Source organism: Microtus ochrogaster, unplaced genomic scaffold (genome assembly GCF_000317375.1).
Source record: "Microtus ochrogaster isolate Prairie Vole_2 unplaced genomic scaffold, MicOch1.0 UNK170, whole genome shotgun sequence".
Taxonomy (NCBI): Eukaryota; Metazoa; Chordata; class Mammalia; order Rodentia; family Cricetidae; genus Microtus; species Microtus ochrogaster.
The window spans coordinates 58,688-70,410 of record NW_004949268.1 but is presented as its reverse complement, the minus strand read 5'-3'; the positions used below and the strand labels follow the sequence as shown (position 1 = coordinate 70,410).

At 46.0% G+C, this 11,723-nt stretch overlaps 1 protein-coding gene across 1 annotated transcript in view; it reads left to right on the top strand.

Moving 5' to 3' along the window:
• Positions 1–3,281: 3,281 nt before the first annotated feature.
• LOC101984173 (pyrethroid hydrolase Ces2e-like) overlaps positions 3,282–11,723 on the top strand; it is a 17,415-nt gene continuing 8,973 nt past the window's right edge. The window contains 1 exon segment of the mRNA XM_026778463.1: positions 3,282–3,354. Within this exon segment, the coding sequence (XP_026634264.1) occupies positions 3,286–3,354 (69 nt within the window). The 5' untranslated portion in view covers positions 3,282–3,285.

Genomic DNA, 11,723 nt, shown 5'->3' with positions numbered 1-11,723 from the left:
GCAGCAAGTCACAGGACAGGGTGAGCACTTGACTGAGAAAGATGTTGGAAGTCACTCTTGGGTGGCTGTGAGTGGCTGCTGTCCTGGCCTCATCCACAAAGGTGGCACCAAAGATGCTGATTCCTGCGGGTCAGATGGGGGAGGGCTGCAGGAGAACATTCGCTTGGCTGATTTGGGGCTTTTAACTTTTCTTGTTGCAACTCATCAGGTCTGCCAGACTCTGCAGTGTTGAATGTGGTGCTGTGGGAGGGGAGGGGCCAGGGAGGTGGAGCTGTATAGATGACACACAGCAGGAGGGGGGGTCTCCCTGGACCCCTCCCTGCACTCCCAGGCAGAGAGGATCAGGGCTGCACAGCATCCAAAGCAGGACATTTTCTGAGGTAAAGAACAGTCAACAAACCTATGGTGTCCAAACGCTTATACTCACCCAATGTCCAGACTTAGAGCGTATGGGTCTTTTAGGTCCTTAGGTGACTTCTGTCATGCATTCATTTCCTGGTCCCCAGCACAGCAGGCCAGGACTTTGTGTGCAGTCGCGGCTGTGCTTCTCCCAGCAGCTCTCATGTCAGTGCTGGCACAGATGATATTGTGTGTGTGTGTGTGTGTGTGTGTGTGTGTGTGTGTGTGACTGTGTGACAACTGTGTATCTGTGTGTGTTGTTGGGGGTCTTCACTCCCCCACCACATTGGGTTAAAGGGCCAGAGATCATGGTGACTCCAAGTTCATGTCAGGGATCCTGATTCCAGAAGGACTTCAGATGCTATGCTCCGTCTCTCTCAGAGTCCAGAGAAGGAGGAGAAACTGCAGAGTGACTTTGCCCTGCCTGCTGGTGATGGGCTCCCAGTGGTTTCTGCCTTATCAATTCTGCTGCAATAAGAACTTTGCACCTGCACATCAAAAGGTATAAATAAATTTCCTGCCTGGGCAAGTCCTACCTTCTCTGCTTTCTGCTGTCGTGAGACTGTCATCTTGTAGTAGCACAGAGTTAGCCCTGGCATTCAATATGCTGCTCGATAGGCTTCCTGGCTGGCTGTTTGCTGTGACCTGTGGGCTCCTGCTTCTCCTCCTCCACGTGCATGGTGAGCAGAGGGACCAGGGTCAGAGCTGCCCAGTTCTGCAGAGTCAGAGTCTGAGCTTGTGGGAGGGAAATACCAGGGAGGGAGGAGCTGGTGGAGGTGAAGACGAAAGTGTGAATTTGTACACCCCTTAATGCCACCACCAAAGCTCACAGGATGGGCCCTGTGAGTCAGGAAGAGTCAGAGATGTGTAAAGTTCTCATGTACTGTGGAGCCAGCAGGGACAGAAGAGTGGGAGAGACATGTCCCTCCTCTGTGTTTGGTTGTGGCTGGAACTCCACGTGGCAGGGTGGATAATGATAATAATTCCTTCATAATGCCAAGAGGCTCTCAGCCTGACACCTTGATGACTAGAGAAGTGACCTGTCAGTTTCCAAGAGGGCCAACAGTCATGCTTTCCAGCAATAGTAACATAGGTAATCCAGATGACCTCATCTTCACATCGCACAGCTGAGCTGAGAGGACCCAGGTTACCTACCCCGTGGTGTAACTCTGTGACAAGTTATGGTGTGTGTAACTCTGTGACAAGTTATGTGTGTGATGACAACTGATGGCTTCTCTTCACCTATAGGCCAGGACTCAGCCAGCCCCATCAGGAACACACACACAGGGCAGGTGAGAGGAAGCCTCGTCCATGTGAAAGACGGTGAACTTGGTGTCTATACCTTCCTGGGGATTCCCTTTGCCAAGCCACCTGTTGGACCACTGCGATTTGCACCCCCTGAGCCCCCTGAGCCATGGAGTGGTGTGAGAGATGGGACCTCCTTTCCAGCCATGTAAGTTTTGGGGCCCAAGGGGACCTCAGGTCTGAGCTCTAGACCACACTGCTGTGCTTCTTCTGTCTCAGCTCTATAGCAGTGTTCTGTCTGTCCTGAGGGCATCTCCCATGCAGTTTTCAGAGGAATGTGCTAAGGATTAGAGAGAAACAATGGTGCCAGGATCCTGGGTCAGAGCTTGATGCCTGTAGGGACTTAGCTGCAGGTTCTGCAGTGAGGAACAAAGACTAAGGCCATTCTTTAAGGTCACTGTGACCATCCGTTTTCTAGGTGCCATTGGCTAACAAACAATTACACATGCTTTTAACTGGAGACAATGTGGAAGAAGGAGGAGGTACCATGAGAGTCTGGAGTGAGATGGAGAATGTCTCACTACCCTATGGTGTTGTCCATTCATCCCTATAGCTCCCGTGTAGGCACAGCCCCAACACCCAAGTATCTTAGTTTGTTTTCTGATGCTGTGCTAGAGGACCCTGACATAAACAATGCAGAGAGGGAAGATTTTACTATGGGTCACAATTCCAGGTCATAATCGGTTACAGGTCGGAACCACAGGGCAGAAGTTTAAGAGGACCGATCACGTCCCATCGCTAATCAGAAACTGAGCCTATATATCACATGCATGACTGCTAATGCTTCGTTAACTCTCCTGACTCCTAAACAATTCTGAAGCCCCTTCCCAGGCACTGGTGCTGCCTACAATGGGCAGGTGTTTCTCTGTCAATCAATGTAATCAGATAATTTGCAATGGGCCTTCCCACAGGCAAACAGGATCTAGACAAGTGGTTCTCATCCTGTTGGTTGCAACCCTCACAAGGGTTTGCATATCAAATATCCTGTATAACAGATATTCACATTACTGTTCATAACAGTAGCAAAATTACACTTATGAAGTAGCAACAAGAGAGTGTATGGTTGGTCACAAAACGAGGAACTCTATTAATGTCTCATAGCATTAGTCAAATTGAGAACGGCTGATCTAGAAAATTCCTCATTAGGATTCTTTTCCCAGGTGATTCCACATTGTGTCAGTCAACAGTCAAAACCAACCCCCACACCAGGGTTTAAGTAGCACAGAAAGGATGAAAGTCAGTACAGGAAGGCGACCATCTCATAGAGGATGGCAGCAGTCCTCATATTCCCCATACTCTAGCCCTCAGGGCGCTACTACCAAACCAGAGGCCTCCCTAAAAGTACTGTTCCATTCCCATTTCCTCAGAGCTGGTGGCCTTTACCTTGGTAGGAAGGGACTTCAGAGAGGGGTCAGACATTAGCAGGAAATCATGGAAAGCAGTAGCTGAAAATTCAGACTATGATTTTTAGGTTTGGTATTATGTCTTGGACTGTTTGCCATGTTCTCCAGGTGTCTGCAGACTGATGTAATGACTCTAGAGGGCGCTGAGGAGATGAATCTGATCATGCATCCCATCTCTATGTCTGAGGACTGCCTGTATCTCAACATCTACACACCAGCGCATGCCCGTGAGGGCTCTAACCTGCCTGTGAGTGGCAGGGTATTGTCAGCTGGAGAGGAGGACGTTTCTTTCTCTGGAGGATTGGAAGGGAAAAAGTAATTCTGAACTGTACTCTAGTTTATAGCCTGATAGGTAGTCTTAACTTATTGGGGTCAGGCAGGTGATCCCAGCCATCCTGAGCTGCTTACCCCTAGGTGTGGGACTCAGAGCTCTGGAGCTCTGAGAGATAAGAGGCTCTATGTCTTTGATTAAACCAGAAATTTTTCTACCAACTTGAACCTGGTAGACCCACTCAGGAGGGTGTTCAAGGGCTGCATATTGACATCATCAAAATTCCTAGCTGCAGATTATCTTTTTTGCCAATGGGATATGATGTCCCTTCTGATTAGCAATCAGGAAAGTCACACATGGAGACACTCCTTTTTGCTCCACTTTGATGAGTTTGAGAGTGATGATCTCATTACTTGTGACGTAAAGCCATTAATTCAAGCTAAGATTTCCTGATGGGGAATTGGGAATGGTAATATGCTTATAGACCTAGAGTACCATATCTGTGGACCGTGTCCCAAAATCCTAAGGAGATCTGTGTGTAAATTGACCTTCACAGAGGCAAAGCAATTGATAATCTAGTATGTAGTCCAGTTGACCATGGGCTGGTTGTGCCTCCTGAGATTTGTGTTGATGTCTCCAGGTGATGGTATGGATTCATGGTGGTGCCCTTGTTCTGGGCATGGCTTCCATGACTGATGGATCCATACTGGCTGCTACTTAGGATATAATAATGGTTGCTATCCAGTATCGCTTGGGTATCCTCGGCTTCTTCAGGTAAGCCTGGAACTGGGCTGGACAATGGGGTCTGAGTAGAATATGGACAGATCTGTGATTCCTGTTCTTGTCACTTCTCAGCTCTGGAGACGAGCATGCCACAGGCAACTGGGGCTACCTGGACCAAGTGGCTGCCCTACGCTGGGTCCAGCAGAATATCGCCTACTTTGGAGGCAACCCTGGCCAGGTCACTATTTTTGGCGGGTCAGCAGGTGGCACAAGTGTGTCTTCACTTGTTGTGTCCCCCATGTCGACAGGACTGTTCCACAGAGCCATCATGCAGAGTGGAGTGGCCCTGCTGCCTGACCTGATCTCTGACACACCCGAGGTGGTCCACACGGTGAGTGTCCTCATCAATACCCATCCTTACTTTGGTACCTCAGTCCTTGCCTCTGGTACTCCGTTAACCTGCTAAGTGAGGAAAACAATGATCTTGGGAAATAGATTCTTTCTATCGATTTCTGAGAGGCATAAAATTTACAATCCACCTCCTCTGCTTTATGTGCGCTGAATAAGATACACAACAGAAAAGCTGTGTCCAGTGGCTTCTACCATTGACAAAACTCATTTGTATGATTTCCTAGTTTGCTTTTTATTATTACTGTTACAGAGACCATAATCAAAAGCTACTTTGGGAGAAAAGAAGTTAATTTTAGCTTACTAAATTTTTATAGTTTATAGTCCAACTTGAAGGGAAGATAGAATGGGCTCTCAGGCAGGTCCCTGGAAACCAGAACTGAAGCAGAGACCAGTGAGGAACACTGTGTACTTGCTGGATACCCATGGCTTCCTCAGTTTGCTTTCCTATACAGCCCAGGACACCTGCCCATGTGTGGCACTGCCTTCAATGTGATGGGCTCTTCTTTATCAGTCATTTACCAGGAAAATGCCCAGACTTATGTATGAACCAATCTGATAGAGACAATTGCTCTGTTGAAGTTCCTTTTTCCCAATGACCTTGGCTTATGTCAAGCTGATTTCAAAAGGTATCCAATTGGTACACATAGATTGAGGGAAAGGGTCAGCTGTTATAAATACTTGTTGTGCCAGTGTGAGTCCCCAGGTTCAAACACCCGGAGCCCACACAAGGCTAGAGGTGGTACTATGTGACAGTTACCCCAGTGCTCCTATGCAGAGATGGGAAAAGAGACATTAGAATCCTTGAATAGACATAGTCCAGCTAAGCTGGTATAGACAAATGCAAACAAGGTGTAAGGTGACAAGTGACACGTGAGGGTGTTCTCTGAACTTCACAGGCAAAATATGACACACCATATCTATTTTCCACACACACACAGAAACAAAGCAACAACAGAACAAATATGCAGGTAGCACAGTCCCTGTCCCAGCTGTCACCTCTGAACCACAGAAAACGTGAACGATTCCACTTTCACACACAGCAAACAGCAAACAGCAGGATGTAGTATTTAGGGGCAATGCCATCTACTGGAACAAGGAAACTCTGCTCCCTAGTGGAAGGGATGAGCTAAACCATCACCTGTTCCATTTGCAGAAAGTGGCCAACCTATCTGGATGTAAAGCGAAGGACCCAGAGGCCATGGTGCTCTGCCTCCCAGACAAGAGTGAAGAAGAGATTCTGGCTATCAACCAGGTTGGGAAAATTGTGTGGCTCGGAGAATCTGGTCTCCAGGATTTAGGATTGTCAGTACTTACTACTGGAACTAGTTAAAACTAGTCTGCTTGATTTGGTGTTGTTTTAGTACTCTGTGCAAAAATGAAAGACAGGCTAATAATTTTGATGTCCAGTTTCTTCTGGAGTTAACATTGAGATCCTGAGATGCTACAGGAAATGGAAAAATGGTGTGGGCATTCAGTGGGCATCAAAATATTGATTATTTATATGGTTTATCTTCAGCAATGACCCTTAATGCCCCATAGGTCTTCACTATGACCCCTGGTGTGGTGGATGGGACGTTCCTACCTAGGCACCCTCGGGAGCTGTTGGCCTCTGGGGATTTTCGCCCTGTCCCCAGCATCATTGGTATCGACAGTGATGAATTTGGCTGGGGGATCCCCTTGGTGAGACCTTGTTATAAGCTCCTGGGAACTTAAGCTCAGATGGTGTGTGGTGGCTTTTCCTTTCTCAGCACAGATGTATGGCCACAGACATCCTGTCATATAGATTGTCCTATCTTATCCTGCTTTGCAGCCAGGGACCCGTCAAAAGCCTTGTGAAATGACGTTACAGCAGCTAAGCTGGGATCTTTCATAGGGAAATTGTTTCTTTTGTGAATTGCTGATATTCTAAGTTGGGCACATGTGCTAACTATAGGCATCCCGTTTCCCTAAGCAAACAGAATGTTCTCATGAAAGCCAGCTAGCTGCAGGTCCTGAGAGGGTTCTGAGGGTCTCAAGCGAACAGGATGTTCTCATGGGAGCAGGCCAGCTGCAGGTTCTGGGGGGGGGTGTCCAGAGGGTCTTTCACTAGGACAGGAGAAGCTCAGAGCTGTGGGTCCCAGATGGACTCTGTAGTGTCCAGGCCTGACCCATGTCATCATCAGGTCTCTAACATCAGGTACCTGAAGACAGTGAGGCACTCCTCAGCAAATCCTTATGTCTGGAGTAAATGAACGGCATCGTATCCAGGTCCAGAGGAAGAAACATTTTAGTTACACTTTGGGTCTTGTCAAAACTACTCACGTGGGAATGCCAGGGTACTCAGTGCTCCAGTCTGGAGCTCACCACTCTACTGTGATTCCAGATAACTTTAGAGCAAGGTTTCTTTTCAGTGAAGGTTAAGTGGGAACGCTCCATGTGAGAAATCGTTATGTCAATATTTGTCCTCACTCCCAGGGTCCCACGCTCCTGTCTACTTCTATCAGTTCCAACACCAGCCCAGCTTCACCAAGCATAAGCACCTCAGGCCATCCCATGTGAGGGCCGACCACGGTGATCACGGTGCCTTTGTCTTTGGCTCCAACCTCTGGGGCTTGAAACGTGAGTCTTCCTTGTTTTCCTTGAGCTGAATGGAGTCCCTGATGAGGTCCTCAGGGAAGGCTGAGCTCCCAGTCCAGTTGAAGAAACCGAGGATCTCAAAGAGAACAGGATCAAGTGTTCACCATTTCTGAGCTGAAAAAAAAAAAAGAATAAGACAAAACAAAAAAATTACCAAGCAAACAAGCAAACCAACCAACAAAACCTCTACCAGGTTTAGAATATGAACCTTTCCTAGTCTAGCTTTGCTAGAAGGAATGAGAGCAGACTGGGGTAGGAGTGAACCTGAGAGAATTCAAGTAGAGGCATAAACAGACCCTGGGTTCTGAGTGCTGAGGAAAGAGAGCATACACCAGGCCAGGGTAAGGGTCAGGCTATGGTTGCTATTGTAGAGCCTGAGTTGGCAGATGCATGAGATAGCGAGAACTTTGACCCTTGTCTCCTTTTGTCTGCAGTTGACCTCACTGAGGAGGAGAAGCTGCTGAACAGGAGGATGATGAAGTACTGGGCCAACTTTGCAAGACATGGGTGAGAATGCCCCCTGTCTCAATCTCTTTTTGGCTGGGTCTCCATCCAGGGCTTCCATATGGATGTGTTCATTATTATGCATGGGTCCTTAATTTCACAGTAGTTTTCTCCAACTACTTAGGGCACACTTAGGCAGACACCTTCTAGCTTTTAGTTACTGCTCATCCCACAGAGACCTTGTTGTTGGTTAGTCACACCATTGTGGTACTGTTCTTTTGATTTTCCCTCTAAGAGGGAGACATAAAGCTAGAGAGCTTCCCTTGCTTCAGATTGACCAGACAGACACTAGTGAGCGACACTTGTGTTCTATATCAGCACACCAGTCCTCCTGTGCCCTCAGACCCCTGGCCTACTCATCCCCTGCTCTGACCCAAATCGAGGCATCATTTCTTGGGTGAAATTGACCTCACCTTTCCCTGTTGATGACATATCCACAGGAACCCCAACAGCGAGGGTCTCCTCTACTGGCCTGAGTTGGGTTATGATGAGCAGTACCTGCAGCTGGACATCCAGCCTGCTGTGGGTCGAGCCCTGAAGGCCAGGAAGCTGCAGTTCTGGATGAAGACTCTGCCTGAGAAGATCCAGGAGCTAAAGAGGACTCAGGAGAAGCACACAGAGCTTTAATGCCCTGTGGCGGGAAAGGTGGATGGGGTCATCCTGAGGTTACAAATTCCATTTATTTAACTTATTTGTTTCAATGCTCACATAAGCATTTCTAACCTCAGCTTTTGCCTTTTCAGTCAGGAAGACAATCCCCCGGGCGTTACTCCTTATCCTCTGGACACATTTTATTAGACTCAGTAAATACTCTCATAACCATATGGATGTGTGAACCCCAATGTTCCCCCATCTTAACACTTCACTGTGATTAGGCTTGCTCCTCCCTCCTTCCCTCCCTGCTTCCCTTCCTCTCACCATCTTTTCACATCCCTCTCTCCTCTTTTCCAAGCCTTAGAACCTCTTCAAATGAAGCAGAAGCTCTGGGCACAATTGACAACAGGAAATCCCCTGTCCTTTCTCAGCAAGTTCATGTTTTCTATTTCTCATCTGCCAACAGAAAATCTGACTTCTCAAATCCCTATTGCCTTCATAATTTCACAAAGCTGCTCCCAATAGATCATAAACTACAAGCTGGGCTGTTAGTGTCTGTGGCCTCAGGTGTTTGGAGGCTGAGACAGGAGGATTATAAAAGCCCAGGGCAAAATAGCAAGGCCCACAGCTCAGAAACCAAACCAAAAGTCATAGTCTCGATAACTTACAAATGGTATCAAATGTACAGTTTTATAGATTGAGAATCAGGTACCACATGTCCACAGATTTGCTTTATGGTGTCATGCAGGTCTCTTGCTGGAGGTCTCAAGAATTACATCTTGAGCCCTCTGCTGGTAGAATGTGTAAACAATGGAATTCCAAAGGACAACATTAAGTCCTGCTGACTTGAACAGGGGACAAGGAAGACTGATCTCTTAGTGAGACTGACCGTGCAGGTTGTTCCCATTCTATGTGTAGAGAATTTATTAAAGTTCTTATCGCAAGGTTGTTTCTGCTTTCCAGTTCTGTACATACACACTAAACTTCCAACACAGAGCCAGAATCTGTTGTAGACATTTAATAGTGATCTCACTTTTACTATCTTGGCTGTGGGTTGTCTTTACAGGATGAGGGCCTGATGTGAGGGCTTATGTGTGTCAGGCAAGTGCTCTACCCAAACTATTCCCTTAGACTACCGTGGGCTGTTTAAATGCAATTAATCTCTTTTAGATGAATGGCTTAGTAATTCTGAGAAAACTCACAAGGCATGCAACTGCCGCTACATCCGGTTCAGAACAGCCCTCACTCCCCCACCAAGGCTTTCCTCATGCCCCTTTGCTGTCATCCACTGTAACCAAGACATTACTTAAATTGCTATATTGGGGCTTGTTTCCAATGAAGTACAAGTGGAAAGTTGGGTGACTGGCTATGACACTTCACATAATGTTTTTGTTTCCTTCTATTATGGAATGCCATCCAGCTGTGCACACAACACATTCTATCCACTTACCCTAACGCTGGGCAACTGTTTATTTTCACCCAACTTATTGTTTCACTTGTTTATTTGCTCTTCATTTTTGGACAAGGTCTCTATGCAGCCCAGGCGGATCCTGAATTCATGATATCACTGCCTTGGCTTCCTGAGTGTTTAAATTATAGGCATGAGCCTCCAATCCCAGGTTTGCATTTTAATAAAGCTGTATGGATATTCTCACACATGATTTCATGTGATCACATGTACTCAAGTTTTGAATTTACAAGCTAGAGCAAGATTCCCTAGTCATGTGACACATGAGTCTAACATTTACAGAAGTTTTAAGGTTAGGGATGTAGCTCAGCTGGAGAGAGCTTGCCCTGTAGTAAAAGACCCTGGGTGTGATGCCCAGCACCACAGAAAATAAAAAAATAAAATAAAATAAAATAAAATAAAGCAAATCAGATGACATAGGCTTGCAATCCTTTCTGTTCAGAGGTCTGAGGACAGGAATCACAAGATAAACCTGCCTGAGCTATTGAGCAAGCTCCAGGGAAGGCAACATTAGTTATAGTTTCTCTCCACATGATAAGTACAAAAATGATTAAGTCTAATTTCAGTGAATGGGTTATTAAAGGAGGAAAAAGAGAAAAAGAAGGAGGAGGAGGAGGCAGAGAAGGGAGAAAAAGAAAAGAAAGAACAACAGGAGGAGAAAAGGAGACGGAAGAGAAGAGGAAGGAATAACAAAATTAGAAGAAGAATATGGCGGGAGTTTGGGGTGTCTTGAGGGTGCTGTGGTCTAGGGTTGAATATGACATATTTTATTAGTGTATGAATTTACCAAAGAACAAAAAATTTCCAGTGATCTGGGAATACAGCTCAGTGGTACAGTACTTACCTGATATATGTAAGACCTAGGTCCAATTCTTTTTGCTCTTTAGACGCTTTGGGGTAACTGTCTACATTGGTAATGGTTGACTGTCAAATTCCCATATCCACTTCTTGTTAAACACCAAGTTTTCTCATATCTACAAATGATTTATGAAACTTCTGGTGAGCCTCAGCCCTGCTGTCTTCATCAGTTCAGGCTGCCAGCTCATTCAGTTCTGAGATAGATGTCTGTGGTTCAGCTCCTTGGAAGACTGAAGTAGGAGGGTTTTGTTATCTTAAGAGCTAAAGGATGACCCATTCTATGTATATACACAAGGTCTCAAGAATATATATGTTATATACATGTGTGAACATGTATGTACCAAAACCTGTGTGAGTTACAAACAACTAGTGTATTTGTAGTTTTGGAGACCATGAAGCACATACCAGCGTATGTGCTGTGTGGTAAGGGCCAGCTCTCTATGCCAAGGATTGACCCTGTGTCTTCTACAGGGCAGATGGGATAACTAATTGTGTTCAAGATCTGGACACACTGTGTTCATATATGAAATTACCAAAGAATAAATAAAACCCCAAGGGTCACAGAATACAGCTCAGTGGTATAGCACTTATCTAACTTGTGCAAGACCCTAGATCCAGTTCTCTGTGGTGGTTTTTTTATCTCCTGGTCCCTGTGACAACTCTTAAAGACCCAGTGATACTAACATCCCATTGGAGACTAGGTTTCAACATAGGTATGTGGTGCATTAACATTCAGAACACGACACTAGTGGTCCCCACGTTAGCCACTAATGTCGTGAATGATGGAAAATGTTGCTACTTAGTATTTGCAAATCAAACATCACAGATGATCTACATTTAAAATACTCCATCAATACAGTCTGTCTCTGCTGCAAGGTTCAAGTGGTTTAAGTTTTTAAAAAAAATAAGTCTGGGTATCTAGAAGGTTTAAAAGCCTGAGGTTAAAGTTTCCAATGATCTGGGAATGCAGGTCAGTGGCACAGTTCTTACCTGACACATGTAAAACCTAGATCCAAGTCTGTCCACTGTAAAAAGAAAGTGTGATTTTTGCTTCCCAGGATGTATTGTGAGTGGAGCATGTGTAGGGAGTGTACGTGTGTCTGTGTGTGTGTGTGTGTGTGTGTGTGTGTGTGTGTGTGTGTGTCTGTCTGTCTGTCTGTCTGTCTGTCTG